Source organism: Physcomitrium patens, chromosome 14 (genome assembly GCF_059467195.1).
Source record: "Physcomitrium patens ecotype Gransden chromosome 14, ASM5946719v1, whole genome shotgun sequence".
Classification (NCBI taxonomy): domain Eukaryota; kingdom Viridiplantae; phylum Streptophyta; class Bryopsida; order Funariales; family Funariaceae; genus Physcomitrium; species Physcomitrium patens.
Genome location: NC_143423.1, coordinates 17,436,572 through 17,460,000, shown reverse-complemented (window position 1 = coordinate 17,460,000; position 23,429 = coordinate 17,436,572). Strand labels below are relative to the sequence as shown.

The 23,429-nt window shown below is 39.1% G+C and overlaps 1 protein-coding gene and 1 pseudogene across 2 annotated transcripts in view; both read left to right on the top strand.

The window, feature by feature from the left end:
* The window catches only part of LOC112291774 (casein kinase 1-like protein HD16), a 4,362-nt pseudogene extending 343 nt beyond the window's left edge, over nucleotides 1–4,019 (top strand). The window contains exons 1-9 of the transcript XR_016506179.1: nucleotides 1–524; nucleotides 767–861; nucleotides 1,096–1,185; nucleotides 1,291–1,412; nucleotides 1,568–1,790; nucleotides 1,915–2,049; nucleotides 2,265–2,511; nucleotides 2,754–2,854; nucleotides 3,761–4,019. The exon at nucleotides 1–524 is cut by the window's left edge and continues 343 nt beyond it. The product of XR_016506179.1 is annotated as a casein kinase 1-like protein HD16 (transcript). The remainder of the gene's footprint in view (nucleotides 525–766; nucleotides 862–1,095; nucleotides 1,186–1,290; nucleotides 1,413–1,567; nucleotides 1,791–1,914; nucleotides 2,050–2,264; nucleotides 2,512–2,753; nucleotides 2,855–3,760) is intronic.
* A 4,334-nt stretch (nucleotides 4,020–8,353) lies between these two features.
* Nucleotides 8,354–9,245, top strand: LOC112291246 (uncharacterized). Its single transcript, XM_090255529.1, has 2 exons — nucleotides 8,354–8,744; nucleotides 9,041–9,245. The coding sequence occupies exons 1-2, from the start codon at nucleotides 8,407–8,409 to the stop codon at nucleotides 9,243–9,245; spliced, it is 543 nt and encodes a 180-aa protein (XP_090111655.1). The 5' UTR covers nucleotides 8,354–8,406.
* Nucleotides 9,246–23,429: the final 14,184 nt, after the last annotated feature.

Sequence of the window (23,429 nt, the reverse complement as noted above, 5' to 3'; positions counted from 1 at the left end):
TGCATAAAGGAATCGGCCAACGTAATGATAGGAACGGAGCGGTGGGACGGAGCGTGCTGGTCCACAGGCCGTTGAGGTATTCAATTTCTTACAATTTGTTTTGTTCTAAACCTTGGTCGCAGCGGCATGTTTGGGAGATGCTCTGCACATTACATCGAGGTCTTGTAGGTATTAATGTAATAAGTTTTTGTACTCACGTTGAACTCGTTTGTGTAGGTTGCGGGGTTGAAGTTCGAGCAAGTTCGAGCATCGGAGTGGTAAGGGCTGCAATCATGGTCCTCCGTGCGAGTGGCAGGTTTACAAGTGCGTCTCGAGCTCATACCATTGTGATTTCACTCTTGGGATGTGATTACTAGTGTCGCAATTACCTTTCTGCATTTCTTATTTTCATCATTCAAATGTGATTAGGGCTTGTCTCCTAAACCTCCATGGTTGGCGCGGATTCTTTCTCCAGCACTCTTGGTGGCAGCCATGGTGTTGGTCGTGTATATTGCAAAGGTCGACAAGGCGACTACTACGTCATGGTGAGTCACCTATTGAATTGTTGTAGTCCAAGCAGACCTTTAATTTTCATGTAGTCGTCTTCTTTTCAAACTTGTCTCATGATTTATTTATTAATTTATGTATGTATTTATTTATTTTAATCTGATTTCGACTTCGTTCACATGCTGTAGGTCATGGATATGCTCAGGCCAAGTCTCCGGGATGTCTGGAACTCTTCGGGGTCAAGCGCAAGCATTTAGGGCAGCTCGTTCTGATTGAGCAGGTATGCACATGGAGACGTGAAGCCCGAGAACTTTCTCCTGGGACAACCCAATACACCTGAAGAGAAGAAGCTTTTTCATGTACATCTCGGGCTTGGTGAGTTTTCAGTATCGTTGTGCTGCAATTCGTTCTCTGTTCACACATTAGCAACCTCCTTTGCTCCAATTTGGCGTTACATTCGTTTTTTTTTTTTTTTTTTTTTTTTTTTTAACATCTGTTAACTGTTACATGAAGAGCATCTGGACTGAGAATTGGATGAGTTTATTACCGCTACGTCCATGCACAAGTCAATTTCACACCAAGATTAACGTCTTTCTCCCATATATGCAGCTACTCGATGGAGGGATGGTACAACCGGTCAGCATGTAGAATATGACCAAAGGCCTGATGTGTTCCGGAGAGGCTCTCCCCCCCCCCCTTGTCCTGATCTGTAGTTGCCATTCCTGTTTTGGCGGTTGGGAGCGACTGTTTTGCTTTTGAGCTATATTTTGATTCTGTATAATTTTTGTACATGCTGTGGAACAGTTCGCTATGCGAGTGTGCATGCACATATGGGAAGGACTGGGAGTAGGAAGGACGACTTGGGATCACTGGCTTATACTTTGGTATTCCTTATGCGGGGTAGTCTTCCTTGGCAAGGTTATCAGGTACTGATCAACTTTGTAGCTAGTAGCTAATGAAGAAGTGATCAATGCGATATATATATATATATATATATATATATACATTTATTTATTTATTTTTTCTTCCTTCCTTCTCACTATTTTTCATTTGGACGTGCTCTATATATTTGGTTTTGTAGGGCGACAACAAAGGTTTTCTGGTGTGGAAGAAGAAAATGGCAACTTCTCCCGAAATGCTGTGCTGTTTCTGCCCGGTTCCGTTTTTAAACAGACGTTTTGGAGATGGTCGCAAATATGAAGTTCGATGAAGAGCCAAACCACGGCAAGCTCGTTCTACTCTTCGATTCCATCTTGGATCCTAATCCTACTGTGAGACCCATAAACACAGACGGTGTTGAAAAGGTGCATTCTATGACCTTTTTTTGCTTCGTTTTTCCTGTCCCTACACTAAGGATTCTTTTTTTGAACCTACTCTTCATTTGATCATCATATTAATAAAGCCTTTTGTTTCTAGTGTTCCATACAGGTTGGTCAGAAGAGAGGGCGAATCAGATGTTGAAGAAGATGAGGATGACCAACCTAAGAAAAAGATCCGGTTAGGAATGCCCGCAACTCAATGGATTACAACATTTACAACGCTCGGCGGCCAAATGAAGCAGAGGTAAGGCGGTGCGAGCTTTCGTCATTGATGTGGTGTGATGTTGCTCAGTTAGGCATGAGCCCGGTCATGTGTGTATCGTCGATTTTGACTTTGTCCTCCTGGATGTCGATCAGCTATTCCGATTTCTATGACATGCGTTTACTTTCAGCAAGCAGCCTGGATTCGGACAGACCCATTTATTGAACTTTCATTCCTACATTTGTTTCGACGTGCAGGTATCACTACGATGCAGCTGATTCCCGGCTTACGGAGCACGTGGAAAAGGGTAATGAAGACGGTCTGTATATAAGCAGTGTGGCTTCTTGTACAAATCTATGGGCTCTTGTTATGGATACAAGGACAGGATTTACTGCTCAAGTTCATGAGCTGTCGCATGTATTCGCCGTCCTCGAATGCATGTGGGTTTATTTAGAAATATATTTTGTGCAAGATTTTGCCTGCGGTCTCTTGGAAGGTATTACAGTTTTTTTTTTTTTTTTTTTTTTTTTGTGTTGTTGTTGTTGTTATTGTTGTTGTTGTTGGGATTTTAGTGTTGATGGAGAATGTGGACTTTTAGTTCATTTCTAGGTTTTCAAGTTTTGTATGACACATTTGTTTTATATATTTTGTTGCTTTGTTCGGGCTGTTGGTCCATTTTGTGTATTTGGCTTTGTTTGTATTTTTTTGTTTTGTGTTGTATAGAATGTGTCGGTTATTTGTGAAAGGGTGCTGCTTCCCTTGGCTCACATGAAATGATGAAAGCTATTGCATTCTGGGGTATGCAGCAGCCAGTAATCTTGAATTGTAGCGTTGAGAATGAGTGGAGGCATGAAAGCAATTGTGAACTGAGCTTCACAATTTGCGAGTGTTGCAAAACCTCTAATCCCTAAAATCCTAAAACCCTAAACCAGGTTTACCTAGTCCAGTCAAAGATGAAGTTGTGATGTAAGGCGGGGTGAGCCAGACTCCAAGCTCGAACTCCAAGCATTGGAGGTGATCCTGTGTTGGATCAAAATTCGGCTGCCCTGTGTTGATCTGTTTTTTCTTTCGAAGTGAAGTTGAGGCATTCTTGGGGCGATTTGCATTGCTTTTGTTTTTTGTTTTTTATTATTTTTGTTTCTGTTTTATTTATTTATTTATTTATTTATTTTGTGTGTGTGTGTGTGTGTTTTCTACGGTGAGTGATTGTGTTCCTTTGTTGTGTTTTAGGTTGAAATAGGAGCTTGAGACAGAGGGACGTTACATCGCTTCGCATGTTCCTTATTAGGTCAATTCTTGTCTACTCCACCACCTCCATAACATGTCAACCTGTGTCTAAAACTCTACATGCTTCCATGTGTGTGTGTGTGTGTGTGTGTGTGTATGTATGGTTCCCAATTGGCGGAGGTCGACGGATTATATACTAGGCTCAATGAGATGACCAAGGTTGAACAGATGTCATACCATACGATTCTATGATTACACCCGATGTAATCTATTCTAATGTAGTCCGGCCAACATGAGAATCAAGTCCTTCCACTAGAACTCCAATTGATTTCCATAACTCGACTCTGTAGAAAACCATATCCCGGTGAAAAAGTTTCTAGTCTAATATCATAGAGATGGAAAATAATCATAAAACGGAAAGCATCCACCTGCATGCATGACATGCAACGAAAGAAGATGCTGCATGCTTCTCACACCGAACACAAGAAAGGATGACATAATTTGTAACCTTCGAAATGTGAGTCAGGAAAGCTGAGGGTCGGGGTCCTGTCGATGAGGTGCTTGGAGATAGCGCATTGGGTGGGATGTATCAGAGGAGCCACAACTTGAGGGGCAGGAAGAGCGCGCAGTTGCACGCATTCAATAATTTCTTTTTGTGCCCGTCGAGCTTGCCGGTGTCGAGGGGTGAGTTCTCAGGGTTTTCGATTCTGGATAAGGAATCGTTGATTGAGGCGGGGAGCGGGAAGCGAGAAGTGGAGCGGGTGAAGCGGCCCTACGAGGGTTGAGCTTGAGGTCGGCGTCATCGCTGGAAGCCGGGGAATTGTCACTGGGGTCACCGACACTTTTTCATGCACTATTCAATAAGTTTCTGCCGTCGAACAACAAGGACGAGGAGGCATAGCCGGTGGTGGACATATATGGGTCGACCAATTGTGGATGTTTGAATTCAAGGTAAAGCGATGGACGAGGGGGAGGATCCATGATTGAACGGAGTGCCCGTTTGTCCACCCAGGCGACAAAGCTAAGCATTGCGATCCGCGGCAGTACCACTACTCGGGGACGACATACTTGGACTTTTGGAACGAAAGCTCTCGGAGAGGCGATGCATGCAAGTTCACGCACAGAGTGTTCGAGTGTTGGCTGCATCCGGCTCGATACTAGATGCAACCATGCAAAGATGCGCAAAATTATCGTCGTTTGGGTGTGTGTTTTTTGCACACACGCTAAAGTAGCTCCGGTTGCTGCCTGCAACGGCACAAGCAGTGACGACGGGAGGTCGAAGCGGAGGAGGTTACGATGGGTCGCCGCGAGCTAGAGCAGCGGCGTGCTATGATGGGGCGTTTGGATATGAGAGCTTGTCTTACGACGTAGCATCGGCAGGTCACGATCCGAGCCACTTGTCAAGGTACTCGAGCTCGGCCGACTCGGGTGCAGGGTATGTGACATCGCAGAATTCATCGCCCAGGTTGACGGTAGTCAAGTACAAGCAATACGCTGTGTTGTTGAGCCCTTCGTTGTCTCCCTCGAAGTCGCCTCCGCCATCGCCTGGGTCGGTTGAGGAATGGGGGCAAATGCGGGGTCATTTACAAGCAAGTCGATGTCATGAGGGTAACGTGGGATGTTGCAAGCGACGCTATAGCAAGTGGCGCAAGCTCAGGGGCTAGGGGACAAAGCAGATGTCGGCGGTGTCGGCACATCGGCGACATTTGGAACATTTGAAGTTGATGCCAACGCTGATAATACTCAAAGCAGGTTCAATTGGAATCGGCTGCCGAGAGCAGGTCCAGTTGGAATTGGCTGCCAAGAGCAGGTTTAATTGGAATCGGCTGCCAAGAGCAGGTCCAGTTGGAATTGGCTGCCAAGAGCAGGTTCAATTGGAATCGGCTGCCGAGAGCAGGTCTAGTCGGAATTGTCTACCAAGAGCAAGTTCAATTGGAATCGGGTGCCGAGAGTAGGTCTTGTTGGAATCGGCTGCCAAGAGCAGGTCCAGTTGGAATTGGCTGCCAAGAGCAGGTCTAGTTGGAATTGGCTGCCAAGAGCAGGTTCAATTGGAATCGGCTCCCAAGCGCAAGTTCAGTTGGAATTGGCTGCCAAGAACAGGTTCAATTGGAATCGGCTGCCAAGAGCAGGTCCAGTTGGAATTGGCTGCTAAGAGCAGGTTCAGTTGGAATCGGCTGGCGAGAGCAGGTCTAGTTGGAATTGTCTTCCAAGAGCAAGTTCAATTGGAATCGGGTGCCGAGAGTAGGTTTTGTAGGAATTGGCTGTCAAGAGCAGGTTCAATTGGAATCGGCTGCCAAGAGCAGGTCCAGTTGGAATTGGCTGCCAAGAGCAGGTTCAATTGGAATCGGCTGCCAAGAGCAGGTCCAGTTGGAATTGGCTTCTATGAGCAGGTTCAATTGGAATCGGCTGCCAAGAGCAGGTCCAGTTGGAATTGGCTGCCAAGAGCGGGTTCAATTGGAATCGGCTGCCAAGAGCAGGTCCAGTTGGAATTGGCTTCCATGAGCAGGTTCAATTGGAATCGGCTGCCAAGAGCAGGTCCAGTTGGAATTGGCTTCAAAGAGCAGGTTCAATTGGAATCGGCTGCCAACAGCTCAATGCATGTCTGCCAATTAGAATTGCATGGCCGGCAATTGGAATTGGCCGCCTTTTCTTGCTACCATTGCTCCTTTCTAGGGCCTGGCACAAAGTAACTTTAGGAGGTTGGCAAGCATAAAGGAATCGGCCAACGTAACGACAGGGACGGTGGCTGGCGTTGATGGCAATGAACACGACCGCATGAGACGAGGAATGAATGCAGCGTATGGCTATTGGCACTGCAATGCCCAATTGGGTGTGAATTGCGGAGCAGGGTGGAGGGACGGGTGGGGGATTGGGAAATGTCTATCGGAGCGTGAGTCCTTCGTATTTGCTCCACATTTTCTCAGACCGGATCCTGACGCCTCCTTATCGCACGTTTTATAATATGCATTTCAATGTTGGAAGCACAGGTGCTCGTCATACCCTAAACGCTTGAGCAATGCGGTTAAGCTTCAACAACAACAACAACATTAAGATCGAAGACGCAGATTACTACGAAGTCTGCAAGCCATCCACTCATAACCATATCAGCTGCACAAAGCTCCTAAACCTTGGTCGCAAATGGTGATGTCCAAAGCTGATGATCTCACAATAGATGAATACCTTGGTTTAGGGTACACAATTTATAGTCTTAGTCTTCGAAATGAAAGCTTCCAGTGGCAATTTATAGGTCCAAAGTATACCCTACAAACAAGAGATGATCTAGATTTTTATTCCTAAACCTAAGTACCCTACAGTTAGTCGGAGAGGAAGATGGAATACGCAGAAATATATATGAGGTCATATGGCTAAAATCAGGTTTAATGAAGGAGCTTGGAACTGTAGTGTCAAAAGCAAAAGACACAAGTGAAGTCTGAGAGAAGTGGTCGACCATGCGTGTGACACCCAGTTGAGAGCAGTCCTCCTTTTCCGCAGTTCATCTCGCTCGTCGTTGTCACGGTGGAGGTTCAAGTCATGACAAGGGATGGCTGCTGCAAAGCGTTTGTCTTGGGTCGTCGAAACTGGCCACAGGAGTAGTCGTAGACTGAGTAAAGCCGGCCGTTTTGACAGTTGTGAACAGGAGGGGAATGAGGTGAATACAGTTGTGAAACATAACTCCCTCGCCATATCACCCTTGTGTAGCAATAACCCACTTGCTGGATGCCATTTGCACTTCCAATATCAAGAGTGAAAACGCTTAGAGATACACTTTAGTTCCAGCTGCAGAAGAACAATACCAGTTGAATAATGCCACCACTACACCTCCATTTAAAAAAGTACGATTTCCGCGCAAAGAATCTATGTGTGTTGATTGAGAGAGAGTTTCCACCTTGGGTGCCATGAGTCATAATCAAGAGGCGACTTCTTCATCTTCCTTCACCCAAACCAACACCCTTATCTACTACCATTTCCATAAGGACCCGAACCATTATAAGTAGATAGTTGACAATTATCTCAACTCAAACAAGAGGCAAAGCACAAAATTGTGAGCCGAACACACGAGCAGGTAACCATGCTGTGGAAATTATGAATTCATAGATGCGGGTTCATAGAAGTGAATATCACCTGTGAGGTCCCAGTCACGATCAGGTTTACACCCAAAACCGGGCACATGCGCCCGCACAGGAGAAAGGCACATGAAGGGCGCCGTCCATCCCATACTGCCACCGTTCCCTGGATGCCACTCTCATTACTCTTTCCCCTTGTACGGGCTGGTCCAAAACCTGGTCGCCTAGTCTTTCGATCGAAGGCTGCCTCAGGCTTCACAGAAGAGCAAGATAGTGCGACGCATGTTTCAACGAACACATCGTTCAGGTTTACTTGCAAAGCACGGGGAGAATGAGCGGTCGGAGGGCAGTTCGAGGTTGGGAGAGACGGAAGTGTGGCCAATGAGATGCAACCGAGGGAAGGGGGTGGAGAAAGACGTGGAGTGAAGAGGAGCAGGGGCTTGCGAGAGAGACAATGGCAGTTTTGGAGATGCAGCAGGTTTAGGGTTTCGTGGGGGGAGGAAAAAAGTCACCGTTTATGAGCGGCGGAGCGAGGAGACTGGCATCGGTGGACGGGGGAGTTGGTGGTCGCCATCGTTGTATGAATCGATGGGTGACTACATGCCTATGTCGCAGGATTTGCAAGCGCAGCATGCTGCTCGGCGGTGGACCTCGTTCTTACCCGCGGCGATGCACGATGCAGAGGCGCCTCGAGATGATGCGTTGGGTGGGGTGTACCAGAGGAGCCACAGCTTTTAGGGGTCGGGTTTAGGGTTGCACGCATTCAACAATTTCTTTTGGAGCCCGCCGAGGTTGTCGATGTCCAAGGGTGAGTTTTCGGGGTTTTCGATGGCAAACGAGGAGTCGCGGATCGAGGCGGGGAGCGGTGAAGGGAGCTTTTATGAGGAGGCAGGAAGGGAGCAAGTCGAACGGACATGCGAGGGTTGAAGTTGGGATCGGCGTCACTGCTCGGGGCCGAGGGACCTGGTCGCTAGGATCACAGACATTTTTTGATGCGTCGTTCAATAATTTTGTGTCATCGAACAATGAGGACAAGGAGGCGTGGGTAGTGATAGACATGTACGGGTGCAATGAGTTCCGGATGTTGGAATTCTAGGTGAGGCGATGTATGAGAGGGAGGAGCCATGATTGGACGGAAGGCCCATTTGCCCACCCGGGCGAGAAAGCTAGGCGTTGCAATCCGCGGCGGTACGAGGACTCGGGGACAGCGTGTAGGGAGTTTCGAAAAAGGGAGCTCTCGGAGAGGCGATGCGTGCGAGTTTGGGTGCATTTAAGTATTGAGTATTGGCTGCATTTGGCTGGGTACTTGGACGCAGCCGTGCAAGGATGGGCAGAATTAGCATCGTCGAGTGTGGTTTTTGGTGCATACGTCGGAGCAGCTGCGGTGGATGCCTACGGCAGCACAGGAGGCACAGGAAGCGACGACAAGAGATCGGAGCACAAGGCGTGAGGAAGGTTTGCCTCGAGCCAGTGCACCGGGGAGCTACGATCGAGCGTCGAGGTACGAGGACTTGTCTTACGACGGACCATGGGGACGTGACGGTCTGAGCCAGTCGTTGGAGCATTCGAGGTCGGCCCAGTGGAGTGCAGGGTGTGCGGCATTGTAGAATTGATTGCCTAGGTCGATGCTGGTCGGGCTCGCACGATACCCGCTGCCGCTGAACTTTCTGTTGTTGGGGTCGGTTGAGAAATGGGCGTGAGTGCGGGGTGATTAACGAGCGTGTCGATGTCTGATTTTGCAGAATCTGTAATGTGAGTATAGGCGACACTGCAGTAAGCGGCGTAGTCTCGAAGGCTGCACTCACGGATGCATCAGGGGTAGGCACCTTGGTCGCCTGCGGGAGTCTTGCAGAAGTCGAAGATGGAGCTGATATTGACTCCGTCAACGATGATCCTGATGGAAGGAGAGCCGGTGGTGCAGCAGGTGGAGAGCGGGCAAAGACATAGGGGCGAGAAGCCCGAAGGATTCTCTAGACCTGGACTAGGTGAACTACTTATCTATGGGGGATTGCTTTGAGTAAGCAGTGTTCTGTACGTATTTAGACTCCATACACAGTTGTTTGATGAGAAAAAATATGCAAGTGAGAACTGTAATCAGGGTGTGGAGACCCTAATTAGGGTTTTCAAATCCTAAATTACAGAAAACGAAACATATTTTTCTGAAAAACAAAAACATTTGTAGAGGTCTTGGGATGATTCTAAGCCTTGGCAAAATCTTAAAACAGAAAAAGCTGTGATATATAAAGAGATATTGAGGATGGAAAACCTCTAGGACACCCATGTAACCCTAAACCCTAAACCCTAAACCCTAAACCCCAAAAAACCTTGTATGACAAAAGTCAAAACCCTAAACTCCAAGTCAAAGTAGCTAAATCTTCCAAACTATAAACTTGTATAGGAAAAGAATTATACCATTGACATCCTAGACACCATAAATGGGGGGGTAGGTCAAGTCAAAATCCAAAAATAATGATGCCCGAAAATCGGGGACACCCTTGTAACCCTAAACCCTAAACCCTTTACCCCTAAACCCTAAACCCTAAACCCTTAACCCTAAACCCTAAACCTCTAGGATACCCATGTAACCCTAAACCCTAAACCCTAAACCCTAAACGCTAAAAACAAATTTTGAAGAAAAAAAATCAAAAAAAGAACTAGCGATTGTTTGAGTGTCAAAGGATATTGCTGCCATAACAATTTGACATTTGACCTTTGATTTACAAATTTCTTAATCTTTTAATAATTCTTTTCACATTAGATTTTTTTTGCAATCTTTGGTTCATCATGGCTAAAACTAAGTTCATCTTTACTCGACCTTGTGTAGAAGCTCAAAATGTTGAAGGACAAAATACTAACACTCTTAGACGTCTCTTCCCTCCTTCGTCTATTGAGAGTTGTGAAAGTACACCTTTGGAGAGATTTCTACCACTTTTTGGACCAAATACTAATATAGATACATGTGAAGAGATCAATGATCCTAAGTATATGGATCTTGATGCTGCTTGTTTTCTCATGTTGACTATAGATTTGCCAAATTTATTTGGCATAATGGCTCGTCCAGCTAACCGAAGGATTATAGTCAAAGATCTAGAAGAATTTCATGATTGGTTACATGTTATTTCAGATCCTATAGTTGTCAAAGTTTTTGCAGGAAATAACCATGATGAGAGAGAAAACTTTAAAAATCAACTTTTAAAAGTCTTACAAACTGATTTTGGTTTAGCATTAACAATTAATTCTAACAGTTTCACTTTAAGTAGAAACCAGGTCAATATTCCCATTTCTGCTATGTCACAGGCACTTCTTCTCTTAGGTGCAAAATTGTGTCGAGTTTCATTTTTTGGTATGAAGTGGGAAATTCCTATTGCTGAGCCAAAGATAGATTTTTTCATAGAACGTTACCATGCAGAAATGGATCATACTTTTTCTCTTGGTAAGAATCTCTATGACTATGGAGTCAATTTTCCAGAGAATAATATTATGCTCTTCAAGTTTAGTAATGCTCAATTACAAAGTCAAAGGATTATAGAAAATCAAGTATACGAAATGTGCAATGTAGAAGGATATGGATCATTATCTTTTAAGCCAAAGATAGACAATCGTATAGTCAAAGTCAAGCTCTATCAAGAGTTATGCCATGCAATATTGGCTGTCATACAAAAGCAATGTTTAGATGATATGCCTAGGACAATTCGTACTATGCGTATTAGACTAAATCAAATGCGAGACCTATTAGCAAAGTGGGAAGGAATGTCTGAAGATATATCAAGAAATTGTCTTTTAGGCATGAGATTGGAGCTTAGTGTTCGTACAGAGAAAATAATAGATGGACGTAAATTTTGTAGTAATCTTGACCTTTTTGAATATTCTGGCATAGAAAGAGCTATAGGAGGTCATTTTGATATACGAGAAGGATCTTTACAAAGATTCTTTCAAATATGCCATAGTCATTTAGCAACGTTGGCCAATGAGATTCATGGAAGAAATTCATATGCACCTTCTATTCGAGTCAAAAGTGCCTTAAGATTTGCTAGACAAGCAATAGGATGGAGTGGCAAGCATATGGAGCGACAACTTCAACAAGCAAGAGAGTGGAGAAGTGCCCAAGCAAGTCAACAAGCATTGATACAAGTGGGGCAATTCCTCTACGATGGTTGGGAGCAAGATGATCGAAGTATTCGTCCTCTCATCTTTGAATTTCTTCACAATGCACATTGGTTTGTTCATAGTAGGGTCGTAGATAGACGTGTAGATGGCTTGATGTTAAAGAAGACCAATAGTGGTGCATATTGGAAAAAGGATGGAGTGTATGAAGATCGTGTTGGAGGAGCTCGCCACTTCATTCAAGAATATGGTGCAAATTGGCGGAATCATGTTCAATCCATTGCATAGGCTTAGAACACATATAATATAAAGTTAAATCATATGTACATATAGTATAAATATGATATTTTCCAAAAAAAAAAAAGACATTTACCTATATAAATTATCCAATATATTATTATAATGTCCAAAAGTCTCTATGTATTTATTTCATATTTTTATAATATTTTTTTCATATATTAATGAAAGGCAAATTTTGCTATTTTGAAAATCTCATATCTCCTAAACTATAAACTTGCTGAAAATTTTAAACATACCATTGGAATCAGAAGCATGATAAATAGGGGGGTAGGTCAAATCAAAAATTCAAAACAATAAAGTATAAAAAAAGTCAACAGAAAATTGTATCAAGTCAAACGCCTTATATCTCAAAATTGAAAAACATGTATAGGATTTCAAGACCATCACTAGATTCCTAGACCCTTAAAATAGGGGGGTAGCTCAAATCAAAACTTCAAAATTCCTATTCATATGCAAAGTCAACTCAAAAGTCAAAATAGTCAAACACTTAATACCTACAAATATATGCACCTTTTCAAAACTTCAAGCCCATATTTAGAATTGGCAACCCTCAAACAAATCCAATGGACTTTTCAAAAATTTCAAAAAGCCTTGTATGTCAAAAGTCAAAATCCTAAACTCCAAGTCAAAGTAGCTAAATCTTCCAAACTATAAACTTGTATAGGAAAAGAATTATACCATTGACATTCTAGACACCATAAATGGAGGGGTAGGTCAAGTCAAAATCCAAAAATAATGATGCCCGAAAACCGGGGACACCCTTGTAACTCTAAATCCTAAAAATATTTAAACGAAGACACGCAGAGATGAATATGGAAGACCTTAATAAAGGTATAAAGATTCCGCAGCAAGAAGATGAAAGTGATTTGGATAATGAAGGTGACGAAGACGAACTGGACAAAGACGTAGAAGATATATTCTGAATCAAACAGCAATTGGGTAAATTGGTGCATACCGGAGGATACACAGGTTCAGAGGGGGTGGATGTCGTGTTGTAACACAAGTATACCTTGAAAATATAAAGAAAGGGGACTTTTATTAATGTTGAGTTACCTCGAATATTGGGAGCGATGACCAATTTCAGTGCAAATACTAAGTGGTCAGGTTCAATCACCCCGTTACAGTCAGCCAGGGCATACTGAAATGCTCCATTCGATTCCAATAACCGGAGTCAGCAAGAAGGGAAAGGACCAATTCACACGACGGGTGAGCCTGGTTTGAAGAGCCAATTGGATCCAATTTTGAGAATCCAATCCGGGTCCTCTTACCCAATATGAGACTTGAATTGGCCGGGCAACCCAATGTAGTTTAATTACGGAAAAATCCAGGTCTTACTACGGGCCTCAGCCAATCTGATGCAAAAGACCAATTTGATCCAATTATGGGAACATCCGAGTCTTACTACTATACTCTTATCCAATATGAAACCTGAATTAGTCGGGCAATTCAATGTAAACTCGAGTACGGGGTTTCGATTCTGTTTCAGGCTGACCTATTCTCTGTGCCATTTCAAGGAACGTTGTTTTCGGTAAATGGATTTCTTAAAGGTAAAAATAGAGGAGAAAGCTCTGACGGCGAGAGCCAATTTTAGATCCAAGCTTGACGGTGGGAGCCAATTCCGGATCTAAAACGGAAGATTGAAGAAATTCAGAGGATAAGGTTAGGGGAGAGATATAGTTTTGGGGGGAAGTTTTTGAGAAGGATTGGAGAGAGCTAGCTTCATGCTTCGGATCGGGAAAGTTTTTGAGAAGGATTAGAAAGAGCTAGCTTCATGCTTCGGGTCGGGGAAGGAAAGACATAGAATTGGGTTTTTCTTCTTCATAGGGTTTTGGAAAGATTGACGCAATCGTTGTTGAAGTCAATGTTGTAATGGTGAATTGGGATTTTTAATGAAGTGGGTTTGATTACTCTTGACTGTTTTATGAAATCGAGTTACATCTGTGATGAAGAGTTAAAAAGGTGTCTATAGAATTGAGTATGCGGAGTGAATGAAATTTATTGGGTTAATCTAATAAGACAGTCAATGGATACAAGATCGTAAGTACAAAGCGGTATTGAAGATTAATAGTTTGGGTTATTCGGGGTTCTCTGTAACGTCTAGAGACCTACCGGCTGGGGCAAAAAAAGACTTCGACAAGCAGTCGAAGGACATCCGTATAGATTTACGGTGTATTCTTGCAGTCGTGTATATTCCAGCAGTCAAAAACTGATAGACTGCTTGACTATTGATGAATCTCCATACTACCTTCTACAGCCAGACGCCCGACGCGTTCTCGAGCAAGAATGCACGTAATACGACAACGGATGAGTGATTTAATTATTAAAAGTGGTTAATTATAAAATTATGGTTAGAATTTGGAGAATCAGAGGAAAGTATATAAGAGTTGTAGAAGTTAATTAAGGTACCATCACTGTGATAATTGTGAGCCGGGGTAAGCTTGGTGCTACCTCTTTTCTTTTGTTTGTTATTTTCTTTGAATAAGAGGATTGAGAGTTTCTGAATATTGTGAAGTGAATTATGGAATGGAAATGTGGTTGGTATTATTTGAGAAGAAGAAAGATTGAATGCTAAAATCTGATTGTAGTTCAGCAGAGAGAATGAGTCTGTCAGGGACATAATCATGTAAGCTAGTAATTACATATACAAATAGGTGGAAGTAAGTAAAAGTAGGTAAAAATAAGTAAATCTTATAGTATTTAATATGGAAGCTTCTTAACAGCTTCATAGACGCTGCTTTGACTTCATAGGTGTCTTGAATTGACTTTTTGGATTAAAAACGTGGTCAACAAGTTGGCCATGTGCCACACATATTGTTAGCTTGAAGATCATGCTAACTGTGTGGCCCACACGTAGAAGAACTTACCTTGTAAGTCAAGGCATGTGTCCTACAAAGTCAACACATATTAGAGGTCCTATAGAACGTCGCCACGTAGCCCTTAGTTAGATAGTATATATAGAGACAAGAGTAAAGGTTTCTTCACTCTTGTCAACTCTTTCCTTGCTTCCAATCTAGTTTCAAGGGTCTCTAGTTTTCTTATCTTTTGGCAATAGCCATTCCAGTTTCTCTTTCAATATATATCGTTGTTTATATATATTTTATTACCTCTCTTTGAGTGAAGGCTCACTTGTCTGAATTATTTTTTCATCGAGTTCTTATCCTTGATAGATTGACAAGAATACACCTACAATATCAGAGCTTTGTCTAATCTTGATTAAGAGTGGATTACCTCTTTTTTTTAATAAGATATAAGCATATTAGAAGTTGCGGATTATCCTCTTCTGAATTGATATTGTCCTTAGTATTTTCTTTGTTCTCAAGTCCTCTCTTCTATTTGTCTTGAGCGATATTAGACATCTTCTCTCTTCTAAGTGTTATCATGGTAGAACTTGTTGAAATGAAGAGTGCAATGGCACAAATGCAAGAGCAATTGAGGGAGTTAATGCTTACGATGCATCAACTCAATTTACTACCACAAAGAACAATAAGATTGGTAGGAAGTGAAGATATAGAAATGATTGGAGCTGCTTCAACATCTGCACCAAACCATGTCCTTTCTCCTATGGTGGAACGCCCTTCAAATGTTAGGGAACCAAAAATTGCCCTATCCGAGAAGATTGATGGCACCAGATCCAAGTTTCAAGGATTTATCAATCAAGTGCAACTTGTGATTGAACTTCAACCCAAAAGCTATCCAACTCCAGGATCGCAAGTTAGATTCATTGGTATGCTTCTTTCAGGTTTAGCACTATTGTGGATTTCATCTTTTCTTGAATGACAAGATCCAATATTGGATAATCTAGAGGCTTTTTTGGTGGAGTTTCGATCCATGTATGGAGAACATGATGTAATTCGTGTTGCAACCAATAAGATCCGTATTTTATGACAAGGCAATCGATCAGTAACGTTATATGCTTCATAATTTTGACAACTTGCAATTCATATCGAGTGGAATGATGTTGCACTTATTAGCCAATTTTTCTACGGATTACAATATAAGGTGAAAAAATTAATGCTCAACTTATCTCATCCTCAAACATTGAGTCAAGCAATTGACTTTGTTGTGAAGTGCGACAATCGCCTTTTTGAATCCCGATCTGAGAATCGTACAAGTGGACCAACGTTACTACAATTCAATGGCAACACCAACACCTCTTCAACACATACATTCGGAAGTAGAGGATATGCAAATTCATGCAGTACATTTCAAACCTCTTACTACGCAAGAAAAGACTCGTCGTCGTTAAGAAGGATTATGTTTATATTGTGGAGAACCAAAACACACTACTCAAAATTATCCAAAGAAATGACGCAATTACAAAATGAGGAGTATGGCTATGAAAGAAGACAATATGTCAGAAAACGAGTTTGTCCAGCTATAATAGTGACTGTGCGGCTGGAACCTTGCACAACATCTAGTAAAGGTCCTATTCTCTCCTCAAAGCCCTCTCCTTATTTTACATTAAATGTTATTTTAGAACCTAAACATTACAAAGTCTCTGTCTTGTTAGATTCAGGAGCCTCAGCGTATTTTTTAGATGAAGAATTTACTAAAAGACATAGCATATCTTTAGTAAAGAAAACTAAACCTGTTCATGTAGAAGTCATAGATGGTCGTCCATTGTCTTCTGGAGATATTACTCACAAAAATCTTCCTATAGAAGTAATAATCAATGGTCATAATAGTTTTATAGTATTTAATATCATTAGATCTCCCTCTAATCCAATTATTTTAGGTTTATCATGGTTAGAAAAATACAACCCTCAAATAGATAGGATTTCTCAAACTCTTACTTTCTCTAAAAGTATTATTAACAGTGTAATAAATCAAGTAGAGAGTCATAAGTCCAGTTCAGTTAAACCCATATTTATAGGTACAAAAGCTTTCTTGCATGCTGCTATGAAAGAATCACCATATATTATTTATACCACACCCGTTTCTACTGGTGAAAAGACTTCAAGTGGCATTCCAAGCCAATATCAAGATTTTAAGATGTATTTGAAAAAAAGAATGCGGATACACTTCCGGAACATCATCCCTATGATTGTTCAATTGACCTTCAAGAAGGAGCACAACCGCCATTTGGACCAATCTACAGTTTATCACAAAATGAGTTGGCTGAACTCAAGGAGTATATTGAAGAAAATCTAGCCAAGAATTTCATACGCCATTCTAAAACTCCAACATGAGCTCCAATTCTATTTGTGAAGAAAAAAGATGGATCATTGTGGATGTGTGTTGATTATTGAGGACTCAACAAGATTACCATCAAGAACAAGTATCCACTACCTTTAATATCTGGACTTCTTGATTAGCTGAATGAAGCTAAGATCTATACAAAAATAGATCTTCGGGGAGCATACAATCTAGTACGCATCAAAGAAGGAGATGAATGGAAGACTGCGTTTCGAACTAGGTATAAACATTTTGAATACAACGTCATGCCTTTTGGACTTACAAATACACTAATAGCTTTTCAACATCTAATGAATGATATTTTTTGAGAGTTTTTGGACGATTTTGTGGTTTATTATCTAGACGACATCTTGGTCTATTCTAAGAATCCAGAAGAACATGAACTTCATGTTCGTCATGTGTTACAAAAATTAAGAGATGCAGGACTCTATGCCAAGATAGAAAAGTGTGTGTTCCACACTAATCAAGTCAATTTCTTAGGTTATATCATTTCAAATGATGGACTTATGATAGATCCTAAAAAAGTTCAAACTATTATAGATTGGAAGATCCCAAAAATGGTAAGAGATGTCCAATATTTTTTGGGATTTGCCAACTACTATCGGATCTTCATCAAAGACTTTTCTCGAGTTACAACTCCACTTACATGTTTGACTTATAAAGACAAACTCCAATGGAATCAAGAAGCGAAAGTTGCTTTTGAATCTTTGAAGACAGCGTTTGTTTTTGCATCAATGTTGTATTGTGTTGATTTTTCCAAAGCATTCTTTATGGAAACAGATGCATCAAACTTTGCTCTGGGTGCGATTTTATCACAAATGGGAACAAATGACAAACTTCATCCAGTAGCCTTTCATTCAAGAAAATTCTCAGCAGCAGAAATCAATTATGAGATCCACGATAAAGAACTTCTTACAATTGTGGATTCTTTTCAAAAATAACATCATTATCTAGAAGGCGCTTCCAGTCCAGTCACCGTATATATGGATCACAAGAACCTCAAATATTTTATGTCAGCACGCGTATTAAATCGTCGCCAAGGTCGTTAGAGCATGTCTTTATCAAGATTCGAGTTCATCATCACTTATCGGCCAGGAAAACAACAAGGTTTGTCCGATGCCTTATCTAGACATTCTTATCTTGCACCAAAAGAATGAGATGTAGCTTTTGAGAAATAAAGAACGGTTCTCTTGAAGCCGAAGCAATTTCATCTTCGAGCAACAAAATCAACATTGACTATTGATTTAACTTTTCTTAAGCAAGTCTAGTTAAGTATGTCTTCAGACCCTCTTGTTCATGATATCAAGAATAATTCTTCTAAATCTCATGATCCTTCTAAATTTGAATTCAAGAACAACCTACTCTATTTCGAAGGACGTCTATATGTTCCAGAAGGAGAAGCACGTTTATGTGTTCTTTAAGCTCGTCACGACTTCCCAGCAGCAGGACATTTTGGATATAATAAGACTTTAGAGCTGATATCTAGGAATTTTTGGTGGCCTCAAATGTGGAAGGCAGTTAAAGATTTTGTACAATCATGTGATGTTTGCTTAAGATCGAAAATCTAGAGATCAAAACAAGGAGTTTTCGATCTTAAGTAAACATCTCCTAAACCCTAAAACCTGGTTCTTAGTATTGTATTCTATCTCTAGGTTTTTAGGAGATGATGAAGCTCTTTTCTTTTAACGTATTTTCACTGCTCTTGTAATTCAAATTATTATTATTATTATTATTATTTTCAAGTATCTTTGGTGATGTTCATGAATTATAAGTATTTTTTCTATATCTATCTGTAGATAATGGAATTAACTCTTATATATACATTCACAGGCCTGAAATAGTGATGGCAATAGGGCATGTTTGTTTCAATAATTTTATTGCAAAAAATCTTTTACATGATTTAATATTAAGATAAAGAAATATTCTAATTATTTTTGATAACTAATTTCAAGATGCTCAATTTTTACAAATGTGTATCTAATGCAAATTCTAATTTTATATATGCATAAAATAGATTTAAGTCAAAACTTATTATTCTTGTATAATGGATTTTTTTTAGCTTTATCATCATTTTTTCAATTCAAAATATATTTTTCAAGTCCAAACAGCTAGCCACTAATTATACATGATTATTATTTGTAATTGCTCATTATGAGATTTAGGTAATTTATGAAATCATAGATGTTTGTTTTATTGCTCATTTTTCTCAGTATGGCTCAACTTACTCTTGTCTAATTACAAAGGGTGGTAGTGAGTTGTGTAATTAGCTAATTACTCCTAAACTTAAAGAAAGTCTTTACAAAATTCACAAAGTCTTCCAAGTATTTAATCATATAGAGAAAAAATGGAGAAATTTGCCCCTTAAATTTTTAAAGTTATCTTCACATGTAATATCTCCTTTTTCTATTCTTTTTATGTATTGACTACCTTCACTTGCATTTTCTATAATATGAGACATGTCAAGGATTCAATATAAAGATTTAATGTTGTAAAAATATACAAGTATTGGAGTGTACTTTATTCATGCTAAAAAAATATTTTAATTTACAAAAATATGGAGGATTGAAAACCAACTTGATTATGACAAAGCATCATCTGCTGAAGAAAATGGAATTTATTTGTCATAGAGAACATCCTCACAAGTTTATTATAAGCTATGTGAAGGTACTTGCTATTCCTTCATAACTAATGCAAGTTGTTTGGAACCTTATAAATGATAAGGACATGCGTAATTTAATTTTATTGATGTTCATAGTTACGTATTCATATATACTGCAATAGTGGTAAATTGTGATGCTAAGTGAAGTCTACATTATTTAAATATAATGAATCAAATTACTTGATGGTATGCTCATATTGGAATATTGTTAGAATTGATAGAGCTCTATTTTGTGTGTTGCTGCCTACAATTAATATTTTGAGATAAGATTAAGAATCTTCATTTTTTGCATTAATCAAGAAAGAAATAATATAAATTAGTTTATTATTATTATTATTATTATTATTTTATTATAGCTTACAAAGCACGTTCTGTATGCATTTAAAAAATGAAGTTATCACGTGTGGAGTAGTTTATGATGTGGCTCAAAAGTTTAAAGTTCTATTATGTGATAGGTAGTGGAAAGTATTTTGAGTGATGTTTAAGTAATTTGCAAGGTCCTTGCAGAGTTATGCAAACAACAAAAAGGTTATTACATTGAAGTTGGAAGGTACTTCAAGTCTTTTGTGTTGATCAAAAAATCTTAGAATATTTCTATCAAAGCACATGTAAGTAAAAGAATTTTTATCTTATTTTTCAAAGATCTCCATCCCTACAATATTAACAAGGTTGCACTCTTGATGTTGATATTATTTAGAAGTAATTACTCATGAAAAGATATCTTTTTAATATGGGCTAATATGTTGCAAGGAGGGCTTATCAGAACCATGGCAAATGAAGTTGTTTTTGTTGAGCAAGTACTAACTATAATAAGCTCAGTTGTTGATGCACAAAAATGATCAACTTATAAAATACTAGTAGATGAACTTTACAAAATATGTGATTTGAATGCTAATAGTGATTTGACAGATGATCTTCATATAGGTAAAGAAAAGTCTATTAATCATATTGAAGATAAAAAAAGAGATAAGAGTAGAGATAAAAATAAGTCTTGATCAAGGCTTTCCAAGTCTTGAGATATTGCGTCGAATTATGACACTGAATAAACTTGACTTAGAGAACAAGACATAGAAAGAAGATACAAAGAACAAAAGCGCAATGAGTAAGAAACAAGAAAAAGATGGGACTACAGTTAGAAGAAAAGAAAAAGAGACATAGGTGAGTCTAAAAATATCTAGATTAATTGATTTAAAATGATTAAATTAATGCCTTCTTTACATATTCTTTATTGAAAGATCTATCTTGATTTGATGCAATTGATCATTTTATTACCTTCAATTTATTTTTTGAATAAGTTGTGAATCATTTTATTCAAAACTCCTGCTTATTTGAAGTAGTTCTTTTGAACCTGGTTTTTGTAAACCTATTACTTGTCCTAGATTTAGTAGATATTTACTTGGTAGCTTAATTTTTACTAAGTTTAAGATTTGTTCAATCAAGTTTGTAAAGTCTTTTGTTTGACTTTGATAAGCACAGATAGAACTATAGTCATGGTTTTTTTATTATTCAATTATTACTATCAAATATGGCTAGAAAAAAAGATCCATCTCTGCATGGCAACCAACTTTGTCAAGAGATTTTATTCTTGCACATGATGCATCAAACAAAGAATATATAAGAGTTCAATGGCAGTAATATCATTACTGTATCAAATTCATTCTTTATATGTAAGTGCCCAAGACTTGATAAAATCTCCCTCTTGGCAAGTACCACTCATGTGAAGAAGCAATGTTAGTTTGTGATATGATAGTATTTTATTATGGCAAAAAATAAACTTTCAATTTTAAGAATAATTATTCTAGCTTCTTTTTCGAGATTTTTCTACAACTCTCTCACCAAGAAAAGATCGACTATATATTTGATTACACAAAGGAGAGCACTCTTCCCTCCCTCCTTCCCTCCTTCCACCTCTACATGACAACAGACAAGAAACAAACACTTAGTACATGTATCCAGTCTGACCCTCTCAAACTCCCTCTTTCCTTCTACCTCTACATGACAACAGACAAGAAACAAACACTTAGTACATGTATACAGTCTGACCCTCTCACACTCCCTCTTTCCTTCCACACAATGACAAATAAGCAATAAATATTCAGTGCTTGTATGCAATCCAACCCTGTAAATCGAAAGGAAAGAAAAAAAAGGAAGGAGAGATAGATGGAAAAAGAGGGAAAGAAAGGGGTGAGATTTCCTTGGATAATCTAAATCCAAACTATAAACTATTCCAATACACAATCTCTCTCTCTCTCTCTCTCTCTCTCTCTCTCTCACTCTGGTGTCAAACTATAATTAATCGTAATTGCCATCTCCCTCTTGCATGCCCCCCCTTCTCTCTTCTTATATCTTATTTTTTCCATCTCAGTAGAATTTTCATTTATACCTTCTTTCTTATACATCTTTAATGTTACCATTTCCTATTATATTGATGGAAATGGATGCTCTCATCAATCCAAAGCAACATCTATGATGACTTTGAAAATCTAGTAAGCAAAGTGTAAAGATTTTTGAAGTTGAGTGAATGATTTGTATAGAAAGAGAGAAGAAGATAGATGGAGGCAAATAAATAGGCTAGCAATTGGGATTTTGTGGATGCTTGTTGTTCTTTATTTCTCAAAATTACACACTCAGAGTATGAATACTATGCCTATTATTCTTTTTTTTTTTGAAATCACACACTCAAAGTATGAGTATTGTACTTGTCCTCTCTATGGCTCTATTTTAGGATTTGTAGTACTTTTGTCATAGAACCTATTTTCTTGCAGTAGCAGTTCTATTTGATTGGCATGGCATTCTTTATATGCCAAGTGCAGTTTAAAGCAATTGTGGCTACAAAGATTGGTACCAAGTGCAAAAAGATATATTACATGTAAGTCATAGAAGAGAACAAGCAACATGTCATCCACAATGGGAAGTAATAATATCCTAAATCACAATGGGAAGTAATAAGAGCTCTCTAAGCAACTCTTTTATACTCATCTTACTAGATCTATAACATCCTTTTTTTTTTCTGTACAATTTCGGATTTTTCTTCTTTGATCTTCTTTATTAATCCTTATCATTTATATTTTTTTGCCTCTTTGCCTTATCTTTTCTTTTTTTTTCTTTTTATTATTTACTTTAGTATTCTTTACATCATGGATATGTCATATATAACACCTCTATAAACTCTAGTGCATCTTAAATGCTTACAAATTATAAATCCATAAACCTTGATTAGGATTTTTAAATCCTAAATTCCAAAAAATTTAACATAAAATTTTGAGAATTTGAAGCATTTGTATAGGTCTTTATAAGCATATATGTTATGGCAAAGTCTCAAGTTAGAAAAAAATAGAATAAAATCCTAACAAATTGAAGATCAAAAATCAATAGGATTTTCTTGTAACCTTAAACCTTAAATCCTAAAATTCTAAATCCTAAACCCTATGATTCCAAAATTAACTCTAAATCCTAAAAAGTCAAATCCTTCATATCTTCTAAATCGAAATAGCATAAGTAAATATTTTTATTCCATTGGAATCACAATTCTTGATAATAGAAAGATAAGTCAATTCAAAATTATAAAAATATAAGAATTTATCAGTCCTAAAATTCATTTTTAAAACCTCTACATCATCCAAATTATTCATTCTTTGAAAAAATTAAATACATCATTAGATTTATAACATTCCAAAAGAAAGAGGTAGGTCTTCTCAAAATATTGAAATTCCTTACTAATAAAAATATCAATTCTACATCTAAAAGTCAAAGTATCTATATCTACTAAATAAAAGAAGCATAAGTAAAGATAATTGTATCATTGAAACTACAACCCTTAAAAATAGGGAGATTGTTCAACTCAAAATTCCAAAAAAATTATGCCATTTTTT

Excerpts from the sequence above, each read along its gene's own strand:
- LOC112291246 (XM_090255529.1), top strand. The coding sequence starts at position 8,407 with ATGAGAGGGAGGAGCCATGATTGGACGGAAGGCCCATTTGCCCACCCG. Across the intron at positions 8,745-9,040 it reads AAGAGATCGGAGCACAAGGC|AATCTGTAATGTGAGTATAG; the intron begins GTGAGGAAGGTT and ends CTGATTTTGCAG.